Raw genomic sequence first — 20,899 nt, forward strand, 5'->3', positions numbered from 1 at the left:
CTTCTGCCTAAAACCAGCGCAGGCAACAGGAGCAGCGATTGTTCGGTCACATTTTCAGTCCACTGGCCAGTCAGGACTCCCGGTACTTTCTGAGTTGTGAAGGATTTCAGATGGCTGATGTTGCATCTCAGCATGTAAACAAGCACAGAGATTAGTGACGTCCGCCAATCCGGATCCGGATCACCTCCAAAATTAAGTGAAGTCGTCCACACCCTAAAATCTATGTGTGCTGCAAATTTGGTGAGAATCTGTGAAGTAGTTTTGACATAATCCTTTAAAGCCTAATAAAAAAATCTTGATCCAGAATCCAGATCCGGTGTTGCAGACTGATCGCCACCCCCCCACCCCAAAAAAAGGTCTGCCCTGCCTCCACTGCGCATGTGTCATTTGGGACCACAGCAGCTGGTCTGAGACAGAGTGTCTACACAGAAAGCAATCATATGGATTAATGGGATTATTAACCATCAGATGATAAAGGTAAAACCTCTTAAATCATTCTAACGTCAGTTTTAAGCAGAAACAAGGCGATAATTGATGATGCTTTGAAATGATGGAGGTGCAGTGAACGCAGCAGTTAGCAGCTCGTGTAGCCGCGACGCTCTGATTGCTTCCTCCATCTTTTATTATGAAATAATGCGGAGTTTATGTGGAAATGATTGTTGTACAAAAGCTTCAGATATCTGTCGCTGAGATAGATGATGAGTGGAGTGCAGTTTGAAGCAGAAACGAGGTGATAACCAGGCTCCCTGGTTGTGATTTGGTGCTATATAAATAAAATTGATTTGATTTGATAATCGGTAAACCGTGACTAATGAAACATGCACAGAGAAGGCAGGGCAGACCGATTTTTATGGGGGACCGTTTGGTCTGCAACACTGGATCACCTCTAAATTTGAATGAAGTCTTCCATGATTTAATATCTACCTGTGGTGAAAATTTTGTCAAACTCCGTGCAGTAATTTTGATGTAATCCTGCTAACAGACAGAAATAAATGCCAATGATTTTCTTACATCCTTGACGGACGTAATAATTAGATTGTCAGGAATTATTTACATCAACAGTAAAATGATTTTCACTTTTGTGTAAAACTAAAAGTAAGTGGATTCTGGTTGTGTTTGTAAATCGTGGATCTGAGTAACTGGATGTTTAAAAAATAAAGCAGCAGAAGCAGCCCGTTTTTAAACGCTGCAAAAATACAGTGAATGCTGGTAACTGCTGAATAAACTTTTAACACAAACTTTAAAAAAAAAAAAGTTTGGGCCTATGTTTGTGAGAGTTAAAAACTGCTGATTGGAGACAAGATTGTCTTTATAATCCATTTAAAGTTTTGTAGAATTATGCAAGTTTAAACGCTACTAGATCAGCACTTCTTACAGAAGACCTAATTTTGGAACGGTCGAAGCAAAGTGATTTAAATTAAGCACAAGGCCAATCCATATCTTCAAAAAGGAAAAATAAAACAAAACTGCAACTTCAAAGACTGCATGCGGTGCGATCTCAGCAGGAAATTAACTGGAGCAATTTCCTGCCAAGGTGAAGAGAAAGAAAAAAGCTCCTCTGATCGTTCTCCAGCGAGTTGGAGTTGGCTCGTTTAGGTTTTAGTGAAACGTCCGCATGCAAGACTGCAGCATCCGACCTGGTCCGTGGTGGCCTCAGTGAGCCGTGGTGGAAACGTTCTCAGCCTGTCGTCCTACACGCGCGGGCACCTGCAGCTTCTGCAACAGTAAATATAGACGCACAGTTGGATTTGGCTCGCTTTGTTTCGTCTCAAGCCCACACAATGCAGCATGGGGAAAAATAGAAAACAAAGTGTCTGACTCTGGACAGTGTCATTATTTGAATCAGGGTGAATGGATTAGGACTATAACATTACACAGCAAAAGCTCAACATTAAATTTATATCTCTACTACAAAGGTAGGATGGCTGTGAAATGACAACACAATCAGAGGACGAAACCTCACAGTCCAACAGAAAACAGCCGAGTTAGACTTCAGCTCGTTGTCAATGCCGTCGTCTTCTTCTTCGTCCCCATCAGTGCAGCTTTGGTTCTTCAAACCCGAGTGACTTACAGTTTCTGGTTCCCAACAAAGAAAACCGCCTCTTTTCCAGCATCAAGGTGTTGGCCTTGACCAGAATTAGATCCAGAGCCGAGGTGGAGAAGAAGAGATGTCTGTGTGACACGTACACTTGCAGAAACTCCTTTTCTCCAAAACAAGCTCACATAATGAGCAGAGGTGAAGGAAGCTTACTGATGGGGAGACATCAAAGACAAATACAGTGGGGTAAAAAAGTATTTAGTCAGTTTCTGATTGTGCAAGTTCTCCTACTTAGAAAGATGAGAGAGGTTTGTAATTTTCATCATAGGTACACTTCAACTATGAAAGACAAAATGAAGAAAAAAAAATCCAGGAAATCACTGTAGGATTTTTAAAGAACTTATTTGTAAATTATGGTGGAAAATAAGTATTTGGTCAATAACAAAAGTTCAACTCAGTATTTTGTAACATAATCTTTGTTGGCAATGACAGAGGTCAACCGTCTTCACCAGGTTTGCACACACTGTAGATCTCCTCTAGAGCAGTGATGTTTTTGGGCTGTCGCTGGGCAACACAGACTTTCAACTCCCTCAACAAATTTTCTATGGGCTTGAGGTCTGGAGACTGGCCTGGCCACTCCAGGACCATGAAATGCTTTTTACGGAGCCAGTCCTTCATTGCCCAAGTGGTGTGTTTGGGATCATTGTCATGCTGGAAGACCCAGCCACATTGCATCTTCAATGCTCTCACTGATGGAAGGAGGTTTTGGATTAAAATCTCACGATACATGGCCCCTTTCATTCTTCCCTTAACACAGATCAGTCGTCCTGTCCCTTTGCAGAAAAACAGCCCCAAAGCATGATGTTTCTACCCGCATGCTTCACAGTAGATATGGTGTTCTTGGAATGCAACTCTACATTCTTCTTCCTCCAAACATGACTAGTTGAGTTTTTACTAAAAAGTTCTATTTGGGTTTCATCTGACCACATGATATTCTCCCAATCCTCTTCTGGATCATCCATATGCTCTCTGGGAAACTTCAGACAGGCCTGGACAGATACTGGCTTAAGCAGGGGGACACGCATGGTACTGCAGGATTTGAGTCCCTCTCTGCGTAGTGTGTAGCCTTTGTTACTTTGGTCCCAGCTCTCTGCAGGTCATTTATCAGGTCCCTCCATGTAGTTCTGGGATTCTTGTTCACTGTTCTCAGGATCATTTTGACCCCACGGGATGACATCTTGCGTGGAGCCCCAGATCGAGGGAGATTATCAGTGGTCTTGTATGTCTTCCATTTTCTTACAATTGCTCCCACAGTTGATTTATTCACACAAGCCTGCTTGACTATTGTAGATTCACTCTTCCCAGCCTGGTGCGCATCTACAATTTTCTTCCTGGTGTCCTTCGACAGCTCTTTGGTTTTGGCCATGGTTGACTTTAGAGTCTGACTGTTTGAGGCTGTGGACAGGTGTCTTTTATACAGATTACGAGTTCAAACAGGTGCCATTAATACAGGTAACGGGTGGAGGACAGAAGAGCTTCTTAAAGAAGAAGTTACAGGTCTGTGAGAGCCAGAAATCTTGCTTGTTTGTGAGTGACCAAATACTTATTTTCTACCATAATTTACAAATAAATTCTTTAAAAATCCTACAATGTGATTTCCTGGATTTTTTTTTCTCATTTTGTCTCTCATAGTTGAAGTGTACCTATGTTGAAAATTACAGACCTCTCTCATCTTTCTAAGTAAGAGAACTTGCACAATCAGGGACTGACAAAATATTTTACCCCACTGTATATATATGTGTGTTAAAGAAAATAAAAATCTGATGCTGTTTTTGCAATCATCTATGTTTAGACAAGTAAAAATACATTTTTTTTTTATCTATTTAAAAGGTCTGATGGTTGCACAAGTTCTGGCTGCTTTATAAAATAAAAAAATACATTAGTTTTTTCAGACAAGTTTGACAATGTCGAAATTAAACTGTTGAGATTTCATTCTGGTCAGTATGAATTCTTATCTTCTGGCTGTTAAAGTCATTTCAGTCAGACAGCTCACATTTATTGCAGCAGCAGAATAAAATGAGTTTGGTGTTTGGGCTCTGACCTCATCACTGCCAGCAGATGCTTGCTTGTGATATTGGGCAGTGATGATTAGATATACACATTTCCCCAATCAGAGCCCACAGGTGGATGTTGGGGTGAACGTGGGACTGAGCAGCAGCAGTGATGTGAATGCAGCAATGGCGGTGTTTGGCAGGCAGATGGGGAGTGGAAGATTTGCAGCTTAACTAGCCCGTCCAATTTGGTGTTTAGTGGATCAAGTAGACGGTGTGTTTTAGTAGGAAGTACTAGAAATGTCGACCAGGTGGAGATATTACTCCATTTCTAGAACCTAGGGACACAACGACAACCAACCTGTTGCTTATAGAAGTAGATGTGGTAATGATGGGACGTGGGGCTTGTCAGTGTATATGGAGCAAGCAACAGCTGACCTGGAGGTGGGAAAGTATTTCATGATGAAAAAAATGGCATGGTGGACCCCCCCCCCCCCCCCCCCAAAAAAAAGCAAAAAAGCTGAAGGGCACTTACTAGAAGTTTCCACCACCTTCTTAAGTCATACAGTAGTGTTCAGAATAATAGTAGTGCTATGTGACTAAAAAGATTAATCCAGGTTTTGGGTATATTTCTTATTGTTACATGGGAAACAAGGTATCAGTAGATTCTCACAAATCCAACAAGACCAAGCATTCATGATACACACACTCTTAAGGCTATGAAATTGGGCTATTAGTATAAAAAAGTAGAAAAGGGGGTGTTCACAATAATAGTAGTGTGGCATTCAGTCAGTGAGTCTGTTAATTTTGTGGAACAAACAGGTGTGAATCTGGTGTCCCCTATTTAAGGATGAAGCCAGCACCTGTTGAACATGCTTTTCTCTTTGAAAGCCTGAGGAAAATGGGACGTTCAAGACATTGTTCAGAAGAACAGCGTAGTTTGATTAAAAAGTTGATTGGAGAGGAGAAAACCTATACGCAGGTGCAACTAGAAGCACTCAGAGAGTGCAAACCTCTGCCAAGGCCATAGGGTCACTGACCCTAAAGAGATTCCCTCCTTGGCACAGTGATCTATTCAACAATTCAGTGTTACAAACAAAACTATGATACATACACTTTTCTTCCCTGTATATTTGACATCCTTGACCATGAAAACATACCACTAGAACTTGGAATCACTTTTATGTCTGTATTAGTTGAAAAGTTATTGTATAAAAACGATTTTTTGGTAATGGCGGTTTTCTTCTGGATCTAGCTCCATAACATTTGAAGCTACATCAAATCTGATGACACCTTACTGAATCAGTACAGATTCAGCTACAATTTGGTGTTAGTTGTGCATCTCTAGCTTCATTTGTCACCTCACACTGACACATTTTCTATTTTCCCTATATTTTTGCATGTTCTGGATCACCAGATCCGGAATCCAGATCCGATCATCACCAAACTTTGTTGTTTGATAGAACATTTGACTATGTTACACCCTAATTTTTTTCAAGCTTTTCTGCCTTGTTTTTGTGGAGTTAGAAACTAGAATGTCAAAATTCCCCCTATCCTGCAATGGTGAAGAATCCTTTAAAAAATTCCTGGATCCGGATCACCACTGAAATTTAATCACTTGTTCCTCTTGTCATTTCCAACCACTCCACAAAATTTCATCAAAATCCGTTCAAAGCGTTTTGAGTTATCCTGCTGACAAACAAGACAGACAAAAAATTTATTTTTGTCTCTTTCTCTAAAATTGTATATAATAATCATTAGATTATTAATATATAAACAAAAATAAATTTAAGAAATATTACAATTTGAAAACAAATGCACCCGAACGTGATGACAGCTACAACTGCTTAATGCTAACTTTTAACATTGAAAATGCCATAGACATGCTAACGCGTTAGCATCGTGATCCGGATCACCACTAAAATTTAATCACTTGTTCCTCTTGTCATTTCCAACCACTCCACAAAATTTCATCAAAATCCGTTCAAAACTTTGAGTTATCCTGTTGACAAACAGACAGACAAAAAATTTCTTTTTGTCTCTTTCTCTAAAATTGTATATAATAATCATTAGATTATTAATATATAAACAAAAATAAATTTAAGAAATATTACAATTTGAAAACAAATGCACCCGAACGTGATGACAGCTGCAACTGCTTAATGCTAACGTTTAACATTGAAAATGCCATAGACATGCTAATGCATTAGCATCAGGATCCGGATCGTGATCCGGATCACCACTAAAATTTAATCACTTGTTCCTCTTGTCATTTCCAACCACTCAACAAAATTTCATCAAAATCTGTTCAAAACATTTTGAGTTATCCTGCTGACAGACAGACAAACAAACAAACGTGACCGAAAACATAACCTCCTTGGCGGAGGTAAAAAAATTATAGGCTGTTCATCTACAATGATCTCCAATGCTTTAAAATGGACAAAAAAAAAAACAGACACGTGGAAGAAAATGGAAAACAACCATCAAAATGGATAGAATAATAACCAGAATGGCAAAGGCTCACCCATTGATCAGCTTCAGGATGATCAAAGACAGTCTGGAGTTACCTGTAAGTGCTGTGACAGTTAGAAGACACCTGTGTGAAGCTAATTTATTTGCAAGAATCCCCCGCAAAGTCCCTCTGTTAAATAAAAGACGTGCAGAAGAATTTGCCAAAGAAAACATCAACTGGCCTAAAGAGAAATGGAGGAATATTTTGTGGACTGATGAGAGTAAAATTGTTCTTTTTGGGTCCAAGGGCCATAGACAGTTTGTGAGACGACCCCCAAACTCTGAATTCAAGCCACAGTTCACAGTGAAGACAGTGAAGCATGGTGGTGCAAGCATCATGATATGGGCATGTTTCTCCTACTATGGTGTTGGGCCTATATATGGCATACCAGGTATCATGGATCAGTTTGGATATGTCAAAATACTTGAAGAGGTCATGTTGCCTTATGCTAAAGAGGACATGCCCTTGAAATGGGTGTTTCAACAAGACAATGACCCCAAGCACACTAGTAATCTAGTAAAATAGTATCGTGGTTCCAAACCAACAAAATGAATGCCTCACAGATGTGAAGAAATCATGAAAAACTGTGGTTATACAACTAAATACTAGTTTAGTGATTCACAGGATTGCTAAAAAAGCAGTTTGAACATAATAGTTTTGAGTTTGTAGCGTCAACAGCAGATGCTACTATTATTGTGAACACCCCCTTTTCTACTTTTTTTTTTTACTAATAGCCCAGTTTTTGTGAGAATCTACTGGTACCTTGTTTCCCATGTAACAATAAGAAATATACTCAAAAGCTGGATTAATCTTTTTAGTCACATAGCACTACTGTTATTCTGAACACTACTGTAGCTACAACCCCCCAACAAAACAAGTGTTCTGAAAACATCCACTCTGGGCACATGGAGGTTTGGGTCACATCGATTCAGAAATGACAGCTTCCGTGTGTTCTACGTTGACTGAATATCGTCATTCTGCAGTCAGGGTGAATTACAACGTTCAGCAGGTATCGATCCGCCCCTCTCGGTGCAGCTTCTGACAGACGCACATCAAAAAACGTCTGCAGTAACGAGAAACCGAGACGACAAACTACCAAAACAAGTCGATACAAATGATCCGCAGGAAAACCTACAATAGCTTGCACACGTATCTCTGCCATTTCAGAAGCTATTTCAGCTCCATTAGACCAGTGATTTACTCGAGGAAGACCACTTTGTTGCCATCTGGATCGAGCGGAAGAAGATTTTGGTGGATTTGGGTGAAGTGACACTTCAACGCTAACGAGGGCAGAAGGCTCGCTATTTTGGATGCAGTGCCAAGCGGTCTGAGAGGAGGCTACTGTGGACGAATGTGTGCCTATATAATCAGTTCCAGACTTGATCTGATTTGATTAGCGTGTCCTGCTGCAAGATGAGTGTAGCCGCAGCCCTCAGGCTGCTGTCACACACACTGCAGGACGTCTCCTAGAACTCATAATAAGGCCAAACAAGTCCTTCTCCCTCCCATCTTTCACAGAACCTCACAGTGCCAGGGAAACCAGCTATTTTGTGCAGCCTGATCAGGTAAGACTTGGAAGCACACAAAGACATTAATAGGATACTGATTGATGCAGGAATGCAAGTCAGAAATCTGAAAGGATGTTAGTGAATCAAATGACAGCAAACACCAGAGTGCACCAAATGTCACAAAAAGTAACTGCCCTAGATGGTATTTAGCTGATCTGGAGTAGAAAATGCGCACACACACATACATATATACACACACATACATAAAGTGACAGGATCTGTTGGTTGTCATTTGTGTCAACGTGAGAAGACTGTGCAGCTTCACTTCCCATCTGTGTCAGCTCAGTCGACACCATCAGTGCCTCTTCCACTTCATTAAATAAGACGTTATGTAATGAGTTGGGTTTTTTTTTTTTAATGACATAAATTTTGCTGCTTGGACTGACATTCTGCAATTCAATCCGAAAGGAATGTGACTCTTTATCTCTCGGTTTGTCTGGAAAACCTTTCTAAAGCTACAAGTTGACACTTTTCTTACTTGCATGCCAAATGTCTGCAACCATGTAGGGCTAATAGGCTAAACAGTTTACATCCTAACTTATATGAACTTTATACTAAGTTAATGCTAGAATAAGAATCCTCTTTCATGTGTCTGACTACGGTGCAAGAGGTCCAGACCTCAAACTGGACTCACTGTGCATGCACAACCAGAAGAACAGCCAGTATGCTGCAGACGTCCAGACTCAAATACTGCATGCACAACCAGAAGAACAGCCAGTATTCTACAAAGGTCCAGAACTCAAACTGGACTCACTGCGCATGCACAACCGGAAGAACAGCCAGTATGCTGCAGAAGTCCAGACTCAAACACTGCATGCACAACCAGAAGAACAGCCAGTATGCTGCAGAAGTCCAGAACTCAAACTGGACTCACTGCGCATGCACAACCGGAAGAACAGCCAGTATGCCGCAGAAGTCCAGACTCAAACACTGCATGCACAACTGGAAGAACAGCCAGCATGCTACAAAGGTCCCGAACTCAAACTGGACTCACTGCATGCACAACCAGAAGAACAGCCAGTATGCTGCAGATGTCTGGACTCAAACTGGACTCACTGTTCATGCACAGCAGGAATTGCAAGAAAAATACCTGGGATGTTGTAAAAATCTAGACCCTTATTGGGCTCACTGTGCATGCAGACTAGGGAGTGCAGGAAGAGTATGTAGCAGAGGTCTCAGCCCATACTAGGCTCACTGGACATGACCAAGTGGAAGAGTGGAAGTATAGAACAGATGTTTTGGAGATCAAGAACCATACTGTAACTATGAATGTGTTCACAAGCTAAAGCACGAGAAGAAGAGCTGGTATGTCCCAGAGGTTTCCTCCTCTATGATTCTGATCTCTTTGGAGGATGCTTCAGAATTGCTGGAATGACACTGTGTCAAACGAAGAGTTACTTAGGGAGTGTCGTGAAACAGCTTGTTTGTCTGTTTGTGAACAGCCTGTAACCCACAACTTTTCATATATCGTTATGAATTTTTTTTATGGAGGATTCATATCCTGATACGCAAGAACTGATTCCATTTTCGAGATGATAGGTCAAAGATCAAAGACAGGAAAAATCTTGGAAAAAAGCCCTATTCTTTAACATTGAATGATTTTGTGGCCATTTAAATTTAACATTGAAAACCCCATTTAATCTATATTTTTTATTATATCTTAATCAAATGCCCCCCAATCAGGTGAAAAAGTCATCATAGACTACTAGAACAAATTTCTTAACACATTTTCATTGTAAAGATAACTATAAAAGTGTGAAACTTCCCCTTTTTTCTGTTTTTCATACAATATGATCAAAGGACATAAGTGCCCGTAGTCTAAGAATCACCCATATACTGATTTAAATTATTTGTGGAATTAACGGTAGAAATCCTGGCAGCACAAACTTTTGGAGGGACTGACTGAAGAATAAAAGGGGATCCATGTTTAGTCCCATATACACAGTCTACTGCTTGCTCATGCGGCTATTAAGTTTGAAAACCCTCATTTTGTGAAATGTAGGATCATACACATTGTTTATCAAAAGAGAAGGTGATGAAAGAAGCCAAAGAAAGTGAAGGGGAAAAAAATCATGCCTGGTGACAGCATACTGTAATTTGCTACTTCACCACTAGATAACACTAAATCCTACATACTGGAGCTTTAATGAGACTCACCTTTTACATGGATGTAGAAAACTGTGGTAAGTGTATCTTGTTTATAATTAAAGAGAAGTGCACAAAGAGGTGATGCTTCTTAAATCTTTAATGTAAACAGCAGTTTTGAGGGGCTTGAAAAATCCTAAAGAAATAAACATCTTAATGTATTAAATAGTCAGGGGAAATATATAAATCATACTAGAAATAACAACCATGATCTGTTTTAAATTAAAAAAATACATTAACTTTCAATTTTGTGGCTATATAGTGCAGAACACGATAAAGAAAAGTTCCCTTGGCCAAAACACCATCATCCCCTTTGTAATCTAAACCACTTGGCAGTTTCACAATTTAAAAATGACTAAAATCTGAACCAAGACAAAAAAAAAAAAAAAAGCTCAAATATTGCTTAAGAATGTTGTTTACAGCAGTCATTACAAAGAGACTCAAGGAGAAACAAGTGTTTGTATGTTTCACAATGTTTGTCATGTTTAAGCAACTGTGTACAATACTACAATAAGCAGCGGTAGAATAATAACAATATTAACACTAGAATGTCCAAAATGGAGTTTGTTTGTTTGTTTACTTAAACTACAGTGCAGTGTTCGGGTTTTGAGGATCGACTCAGTCGAACCGTCTTCAGTATGTGTGAAACAGCACGGAGCAGATAGGAGACTAAAGAAGGACATCAGCCTATTTAACCATTTAAGGCAAAATGTACTTCAAACTTCAATAATGAAAGTTTTTCAGGAATTACTAGTTTTTCAGTTGTGGAACATAACGCAATTTATACTGGATGCTGTTATGTTGGTGTGGTGCGTTTTGACTACTGATGGGCCATATTAAATAAAACACCAAGCTAGCGTTTGCATACGCAGTTTTGTGTTAGCAGTTAGCATGCGCAGTCATACCAACCAGTTAGCTTAGACATACGCAATCATGTGTTAGCAGTTACCGTATGCAGTCATACCAACCCGTTAGCTTAGGCATACACAATCATATGTTAGCAGTTAGCGTATGCAGTCATACCAACCAGTTAGTTTTGCCATATGTAATCATGTGTTAGCAGTTAGCTATGTAGTCATATAAACCACAGTTAGTTTAGACATATGCAATCTTGTGTTAGCAGTTAGCATATGCAGTCATACCAACCATAGTTAGTGTAGGCATATGCAATCACTTGTGAGCAGTTAGAATTACTATAAGTGGCCTTTTGGCTGACAATTGGTGTTAACCACAATGGCCCAGTTTTGCCCTGATGTTTTTTTTTGTCAGCGATCGCTGAGCACTTTTCACATAAAGAAATCCTCATTAAGATTAAAAATGCATTGAAAAGCAACTGCTTTGTGTCATTTACACACACAGCCACGAATGACATGAAAGATAAAGCCAACAACGTTCATCTGAGGTCTGCCTTTACTCGTGTTGTGTAGGCCTACATCACTTAATCTGCTGAGCCAATGTCTCACATAAAATTACCCCAAGTTGTTGCCATTACGCTCAAATTTATATGAATAGATGGAAATGGCTGCCAGTGTTGCTAAAAGTGTTGCTAAGGAAACAACATCACACTAAATTGGCCAATTAGCAGACTATATGAGCTAACTGGTCAGCATGGCCAGTTAGTTTATGTATGTGCTACTTGGCATTATGGTAACCAATTAGCAAGACCCGTGTATGGTAACGGTTAACGCTAAAAGTTAACATGAAATGTGCTTCGTGTCAAATGCAGGTAAGGTGACTGCACATACTAAGGCTAACCCCTAACCATGCGTAGCATTTTGTTGAACACAGCCCATCAACAGTGGAATGCGCCGTAATCAACTTGAAGTCTGTGAAAAACAAAACTTTCACCACTGAATCTCCCTTTTCGTCTCTTGGAAAACATTTATCTGCCACAAATACTGAAAGTGCGAACACTGCTGGAAAGTTGACCATCAACCAAAAAAAAAACAAAACAAAGAACTCCCTCTGTCCCTCCCCGCACCCCACCGCGCCACCACAAAGGCCCTGAGGAAAAGCAATAATATAAAACTTAAAGAAAAAAAAAAAAAAGACACCAAGAAAGGTCAAACAAACAGAATTACGAAGCTTTTGTCCACAACGACATTCAAGCAAAATGACAGCAAGAAGTAAATGAGTACAGAGTTGGTCACGTTGGACAGGAATGGTGAGGAAGAAGACGCAGGATGCCCAGCGACAGAACAGACAAAAATACTTCCTGGTTTCCTGGGTTACGGTGTCAGCGTCCTTCATGTGCATATTCATACGCACCGTTAGCAACTTGTAACAAGAGAAAATGCTTCACTTTCCTTCACTCACAGTTCATTTTTAGGTGATGTGGTTTTGACATTTTGTGTTCCAGTTGATAAGGAAGGGAATGGGTCCAGTGCTGGGTGGGTCTGGGCTCGTGCGCTTAGTTACAGTCGTAAACAAAGTCATAGTTGCTAGGTTCTTTGGGAATTGGGGGCGGGGCCTCAGGAATCTGGATGTTCTCTAGATCCAAGAGGCGGAGCTTCATCTCCATGGAGAGGAGAGTGTCCATGTCGGATTTGGTGTAATCGCTCGTCATTTCCTTCCCCAGGAGGGCGTTTAGACCATCCGTCCACACACAGTACTGCACACAGACGCACAAAAGTACAAAGTGCATAAATTACTTATTTACACAAAAAACATTACTTTTTACTTTGTTTCAAGTAATTTATTATAAGAAGACCATTATTTTATCTCACTTTGCATTTCAAATCCAGACTTTCACAATATGTACACATGTACAGTACTGTGCAAAGGTAATCTAATTTTATACAAATGCGTTTAAATTGTTTTTGTCTCCTCAGTGGGTAAAAAAAAAAGTGAAATTGATTTTGTATTTAGTTAAGTCATCTAACCAATTATCAAGTTACAAACATCAATTAAATAAATGTATTTATTTTGGCTACATTAAACATGTTTCATGATTGAGGTGCATTTAATTTCCATTTCATCTCCTCAGTCAGTCAGCAAAAATTAAATATAGCATTTAATGTGTGTCTAATTAAGGAAACTAACAAGCATTACAAGTGTTACAAATCAGTTTAATCTGATCTGCTTTGGCTCCATTAAACATAATTGAAAATAAAATATTGTGCAAAATGTTTTCAACACTCAAAAATCTTTTGAAGAATAAATTGGTTTGATCAAATTTATTCTTGCTACATTCGACATAAGATTTGAAATTTAAGTACTGTGAAATGTAGCAACCTCAAAAATGATTATTATTATTATTATATTATTATTCATTTCATTCCTCTGTAGATCAACAAGAATCAAATGTGAGAATTATTTTGTATTTAATTAAGGAAACAAACCAATTATTAAGTTACAAACATTTAAAATCTTTGTAATCCAATTTATTTTGGTGACATTACATGCTTCAAAATAAAATATTTTGCAAAACCTTTAGGCACTCAAAATTTTTTTTAATATTTAAAAATGTGTTTTTCTTTTTTGTCTCCTCTGTGGGTCAAGAAAAAAAAAAAACAAATGTGACCTTTATCTTATATTCCATTGAAGAAAGCAAAATTATATATTATAAACATGCATATTTATACATATTAGTGGCCTCAGTGGCCCAAAACGTTGTAGGATGAAACACACAAACAAGCTCAGTCAAGTTTGTTGACATGTTAAGCTTATTCTCTGCAACTATCCAGTAGGTGGCATACACTGCATATTTCCTCAGCAAAACAATCTTGTTTTTTGTATTGATGTGGTGTATCAAAGTTCAACTAATTTTATAGAGTTTGTCCTCATTAAATGCCCTTTTAATCTGGAGATGTACTGGACTGCAACGTTTATTGTTTTTGGGTTATCGCGTTAACAAACCAGAGGGGATATCTGTTCACTCAGTATATATGTGCATCCTTTTGCTAAGTTCAGTTTTCATATTTAAAATAGAGAGGACTTCTTTATGGTACACAATAAAATGAGTTAGAATATCTTTAAGAAATTATATAATTTTAAGAGTGAAAAGTGGTCACACACTTAACTATTCATATTTATTGATAAATAGCATATACTTAGCAGCTGCACATTAATTAAAAAATATATTAAATGTACTTAAAAGTTTTGCTCTGTACATAATGATAATAAAACAGCAATCAAAGTAGCAGAGAACATTTAGTGCACAGCTGTGTGTGTATGTGTGTGTGCACACACGTGTGCAACATTTATATACCAGACTTCCACATTTCCACACCACATACAGGGTACAGTAACAGAAATGCTGTCATACATTCATTTTGTGTGACACTGTCAGCCATGCTGGGACCGCCCACTGTGCTGGGACCACCCACTGTGCTGGGAACGCCCACTGCAGGCTTACCTCATGCTTGTCAGGAGCGATGAAGTTTAAATACTCGTCTGACTCATAGAGGACGGAGAAGGCCAGCTCTAACACCTCCTGGAGAGACGCAGACAGTCACAGAGAGGAGGAAGGAAAAAAAAGGAACAACAGGTGAGCTTTAAACAAAAACGCCGACATCGTCTCTTCATGTCTTCCACCATCTGTCACATTAGCTGCACATGAACCCATCAGACAAATGTGCAGCATGTAGAGAGTTAAAACAGGATGAAAAATGCCAGGAGGACAGAGGACATGACGTAATAAAACAAAGGAGACATTTCTTCAAAATCTGCTCTTATTTACCACAGGAAGTAAAAAAAAACCCACAAAAACATGAATACAGAGAGGAAGCAAAGTGGGGAAACGGAGGCAAAAGTTTGCACACAAGAAAGAAGAACTCCATTAAATCTGTGCTTGCAGACTGCATGAAATGAGCTTGTGATTTAGTGAGGCAGCAGGTAATTATACACATTGCAGCTGATGTGAAATTTGTGAGGGAAGTAAAGATGCAGTTCAGTGGAGGGATCAGGGGGTGGAGCTGAAATAGAAATACTCATTAGGAAAGACACTTGAGCTCCAAATAGACTTCAGGCACATATTACTCATTATCTGAAAGGAGTTGTATTTTTAGAAGCTTGCAAAATGAACGCATTAAGATTCATTCAAAATGCTATTAGAGAAAAGGGGCGGTACAAAAAGATGCACAAGGTTCCATCTGGCTGAAATTACCACATGCAGGTGCAGCTTTGCATCACAGAGTTGCTGCAGCTAAACACCTACGACAACCTGTTTTTCATTTGGGCTTATAAAGCCGACACCACTTAGCACTACTCTCCATTTCTTCACCATTTTTTTCCATTCATAGGATAATTCAGTGCAGCTCTCTGAGTGCCACGCTTTGTCTGCTGCAGAGATTTCAATAAAGAGCTGATGAGTTTTCACTTCTGTTTCTTTTCAAACAGCTGTAGAAATGTGCACCTGGTCTTCAGACAAAGAGGATTTTCCACCCTCTCCCATCGCGTCTCTCAGCAGAGCAGAATGTGCAATCAGGAGCACCTATCCCTTTAGGTGATCCTCTCCCTAATACACAGGCAGAAAGGAGAGCCATGCACACAAAGTGTGCACGTGGATGCTGCAAAACTATGCATTTGCTAAGTGCATGCATGCTTCATGGAGACACATAACTGCAAAACAACGGGCAAATGTTTATCACAAATGTACAACCAAGCTAAGAAATTTGATTAAAAAATGTTTAAAATAATAATAATGTTTAAAATAATGTTTGCAAATCAACACACTAATTATCATATCTGCAAACATCATCATGAGAGATGGGATCGAATAAAGGCTCCAAATTTTTCAGTCTGTCAATATTATACGCCTCAGACCTGATAATTCCTCTTTTCCATGCTGGCGTGTTATTCTGACATTTCTGCGTTGCAAAAATGTCTGGCATCATGACATCAAAATGTGCACCTAACAAGGGAAACAGCTGCACTGATGTTGAAAACCTGTGTAGGTAAACGTTTTCCACACAGGAAATTGATAAGGAATCAATGAAGAATTTGATGTAGAGATTTTGTAATATGCTGAAGGGCAAACGATGGTATATCGAGTGTCTGTCATGTAATGTTAATGAGTGTTGACGCGGGGGGTGGGGGGGGGGGGGTGAGACTTCAAGCACATTAATATGTAAAACAAACCTAAAGGTTAATAAGCTTAATTATTTCATGCGATGTTGTAAGTACAAAGTGTAGTGTTAATGAGTTAGTGTCATGAGGGAGGCGCGTGTCATTTCATCCTCATTCATTTTCAAATATATCGACCAAACAACTCTAAAATCTATTCAGCTCAGCTACTCCCCAAGGGGTACCTATGGTGTCAGTATCGTGTATCTATCATGCAACATTACCAAGATACTGCGTTCACAAGAGGGGAAAATGATGTGTTTATTTATTTTGCACTTTTGGCTGCCCCTTTTTTGCTCAGGGTCACCACAGCAGATCTGCAGAGAGCCACATTGGATTTTGGCACAAGGTTATTTTCAGATTCCCTTCTTGGCACAACTGTAGTTCTACTAGTTGTAACTTTGGAGATCTGAAGGGATCAGGTGTGCATAGAGTAGCACGGCTGCGCTAATCCATCCTTATTAATTTGCAACTACATGCACCAAACATCCCTAAAATTTAAGCAAAGTAAACCAAAGTTAAGTACAGTGTTGGAACCATGTATTGTTACCGAGTTACCATGTTCACACACATGACAAGATAATGTCCCACATATAATGGAAAGTGGTGGCAGATTAAAAATATATTAAACTTGCAAATCATCATCAATGACTGAACATGATGGTACATGTGGAATTCTTTTTTTTTTTTAGAAAGACTATGTGAAAACCGTGCCTGCCTCCATGTCCCACAAATGGGCCACATACCGGCGCTGCCCTAAATCCCACAGAGGTGACTTTGGACTTGTACCCATGAATCATGAAATGTGCTTTTGTCCTCGTTCACACAGCTAGTGGATGGACCCGTCCCCCCCCCCCCCCCCCAGGTCTTTCTGCTCCACCTGTGCTTATTGACAAGCTAATAGAAGAGACAAAGTGGAGAGGCGGCTTGCTCCTTTGTCTTTAAGGCTATTTATCCACAATCCAATAAATCCCGCGGGGGTGGGGGGTTTGCAGAAACGAATGCCGGCGAGGAAGAACTGATGTGTACGCACGGAGACCAGACGGCTCTTTCATCCTGACTGAGACCCCACGCAGGGAATGCTGGTCACATTTAAACAAGACACAAAACCTGATTTGGTTTTATTCCTGGTGAAGCTCAGGGAGAGGAGCCGAGGAGCTCGATTTTTTTTTTTTTTTTTTTGCAGTGTTTGTGTGATTTGTGTCGGCAGCTAAAAGACGATTTCGCCATTTATTCCTGCTGATGGATCCATTTTTGCTCGCTGAGTGATCAGATGCAGCTTAATGTATTATTTCCAAAAGCAAAATTATGTAACTGACATCAGGTTATGCAACACACACACACACCTACCTTATTTTGCTTCAGGGCTCCTTTCTCCTTCATGTGAGGACAGTCCTTGCCGGTGATAACAGCTTTGATATCAGCCACAGGCACTGCACAGAGACACAACGCTGTCAACAACAACAACTGCTGTGTCACATCCCAGATGGGTAGCTGCTTATTCAAATGATTAAAAATTTACTTCTTGCTCATTAATATACATCAATCAACTTTAACTTTGATTCAAACCAGCCGCACCCTAAGGGTTACCTATGGTGTAAGTATCACGCGATATTTTTACAAGGAAAAAAAATGACTTCATCCTCATTAATTTGCAAATGCATGCACCAAACAAGAAATCTGTTCAGCTCAGTCCCCACCCCGAGGGGTACCTATGATGTAAGTATCCATCATATAATGTTAATGAGTTACCATGTTCACAAAGACAAAAATGACTTCATCTTCATTAATTTGCAAATATATGCCCCAAATACACCAAAACTCTGCTCCACTCAGCCACCCCTCAAGGGGCGCCTGCATGGTGTAAGTATTAAGTGTCTGTCATTTAATGTTAATGAGTTATAGTACTTACAAGAGGGGAAAAAATACTTCCTCCTCATGAATTGGCAAGTAAATGCACCAAACCATCAATCTAATTCTGCTCAGCCACGCCCCCTAAGGGTGACATTTATCATTTAACGTTTATGTTCTCCAGCTGGCTGAATGCCAATAATGTACTCAGCAAAACTGTGCATGACTCTGAGTCCCGATGGTGATAGACGGGACACTCACGTTTGTCCTGTAAAGAGTCGTGGGGCACCTCCCCCTGAGGGTTCTCCTCCAGGTCGCCATAGTGCAGGACTTTATGGTTTGGAGACAGACGGCAGTACCAAAACTTGTCTGGAAGCAGAGACGAGGATAACGGAAGACAGACGGGAGGAAAAGGGAGACAGAAGGACGGAGATGAAGACAGATTTAGAAGGAGTTAAGAAATAAATCAGTGGCTGGCAGAAGACATCATACGGGACTGTGTGAGTCACTGGCAGGAGAGAAAACTAACGTGGCCAAACCTTTTAAAAAAGGACTAAATTAAAGAGCCTGGAGGAAAACCCACAGATGGGCCGTGATGATCTGCACGCGAGGCGACACAGCAGACAGTGTTGGCCTTTATCATTGCAACAGTCATTTTTCATCGAATGCAAGTCAAATAAAGATAAAATTCTCCCTGCTGGTTCAACTCTGAACCTTTATGTGGTTTCGGCTCACACTCCAGAATACATTTTATTTTGTGCTCTGGGAAACACGACAGCTGAAGCCCAAAATGAAAAAGAATAACAAGCTGATTTAACTGCATTATTTATGTAAGAGAGGCGACTGCAACATTTTTAGGTAGCAACAGAGTAGATCTGATGATTATTCACATTTTCAAATCCCTTATGAGTGTTTGCACATCCAGATACTTCTAAATAGTTTTAAAAGTATTTTTTCAAACCTTCTTCATGGGTTTACCTGTTTTGTTGTTGTTGTTATGGGATATCACATAATAATCAGAGATTAATTTTAATGAAATTTGGCAAAGATGATGTTGACTTGGTTACATTTTAAGGCCGATATAGAAAATCATGCACATAAGCAGTAGCACAAGATAGTGTTATCATCCATGATGCGTGTGCCTGTCTACGCATGAAATAACTGCAAAGAGTGAGTGCATTTTCACCAAACTTAGTAGGAATATTTCCTAGTTATGCATCTCCAGATGATGAACTTTTGGAGCAGATTGGTTAAAGGTCAAAGAAGGGTTGTCAAAAATACAGTCCAAAAAATACATTTTGCAGGATATTTCCACCACCATTAGAGCTAAAGAGGTGACCCAAAGCTGAGACGGACCAGCTAATCATTTGCATTATAAAGAGGCGTGTCTGAGCAGCAGCGGTCACTAACGCTATGCTCCAAAGCCAGCCTGGTGCTTTCAGTGGTTCTGTGCCAAACTGGCACAATCTGTGGAGGTCTGGCTGGCACCTTCATGGGCATCACAGTTCAAATCCTACATGCTGGTGCAGTGCAGCACCAGTGCACAGGGAGGAGGAAGACCAGCAGCGACTGAGGTGAAACAGGGTTTTGGGACACGTGTGTCTGTATACAAATATTTCTCTCCCTCTCTGCTGGATTTAATTCTTGCTTCACTTACCATTATAATATTTCTGATCTGATTCCACAACCAGAAAAATAAAATTACTTGCTGGAACCAGGGCAAAGTTTTAGGTTTGGTGGCCAAGAGGTTAATGCACTTGGTCTCGGTGTGGAAGGTTCCCAGTTCAAATCCCACTCCTCCCATCTTTCTCCATGTAATGTGGAGTTGCATCAGGAACGGCATCCGGCATAAAACTTGTGTGCCAATTCAACATGCAGATCCACCTCGGATTTGCTGTGGCGACCCCGAGTGAAAACACGGGAGCAGCCAAAGGAACTTAATCTTTTGCAACATTCACACTTGGCTGAGAACAAAGTGCTGCCACCTGCTGGTACGCTGCACTTAGTGATTCCAGTCTGCATGTGGTGTTCTGACTGTACAGGTCCACTTTCAAAACAGCAGCAGTTTTGTCTGTTACAGAGAAGCCGCTCCTCGTCACGTGCAGGCAGAAGAGCAACACTGAACTCAGGTCAGCTAAGTTACTATTTGATGAAGGTACCAAAGAGTCTATTGAGGACTTTGTAATAATTCTGAATTATTTGTTTATGTGAAAACATATATAAATTTGCACATAAATGCACACATCATGTACAAAACACTTCATTCACAGCCACAGAATCTTAAAAACTCCATAACCTTCTTGTGCGGTTGTTTTTGAGGATTGTCTTCTACAGACAGATTTATTATACTGTTTGTCTTTCTTAGTAATGTAGAGTAGGACGTGTTCAGTGAATTGGGAATGTTCATGCATCCATCCGCTAAGAAAAAGAAATGAAATCTGGCTGTAAAAGTGATGATTTGTATGAAAATAATCCTTATATTTAATTTTGCCAATTACTTAAGGCCTTAGCAAAAGGAGAGGCTATGTGTAAAAACAGCTGTAACTCCTAAAATGGTTAATGGAATATAAATGTTATTTTTGCAATAAATGAAGAATAACACATATATTTTATTACTGACTACATTAAAAAACTGTGTCTTTTTAAACTTTATTATAAACTGAAATCC

At 39.8% G+C, this 20,899-nt stretch overlaps 1 protein-coding gene across 6 annotated transcripts in view; it reads right to left on the minus strand.

The window, feature by feature from the left end:
* Positions 1-12,384: 12,384 nt before the first annotated feature.
* Positions 12,385-20,899, minus strand: part of elmo1 (engulfment and cell motility 1 (ced-12 homolog, C. elegans)) — a 194,661-nt gene continuing 186,146 nt past the window's right edge. For 4 of the 6 annotated variants that reach the window (XM_034160648.1, XM_034160649.1, XM_034160645.1 and 1 more), the window contains 4 exons: positions 18,493-18,600; positions 17,727-17,813; positions 14,672-14,751; positions 12,385-12,925 (listed from right to left, as the gene is read on the minus strand). In XM_034160648.1, the coding sequence (XP_034016539.1) occupies positions 12,725-12,925; positions 14,672-14,751; positions 17,727-17,813; positions 18,493-18,600 (476 nt within the window). In that variant the 3' untranslated portion in view covers positions 12,385-12,724. The remainder of the gene's footprint in view (positions 12,926-14,671; positions 14,752-17,726; positions 17,814-18,492; positions 18,601-20,899) is intronic. The other 2 variants (XM_034160650.1, XM_034160647.1) reach the window with 1 other exon arrangement.

The sequence above is a fragment of the Thalassophryne amazonica genome, chromosome 20 (assembly GCF_902500255.1).
Source record: "Thalassophryne amazonica chromosome 20, fThaAma1.1, whole genome shotgun sequence".
NCBI lineage: Eukaryota > Metazoa > Chordata > Actinopteri > Batrachoidiformes > Batrachoididae > Thalassophryne > Thalassophryne amazonica.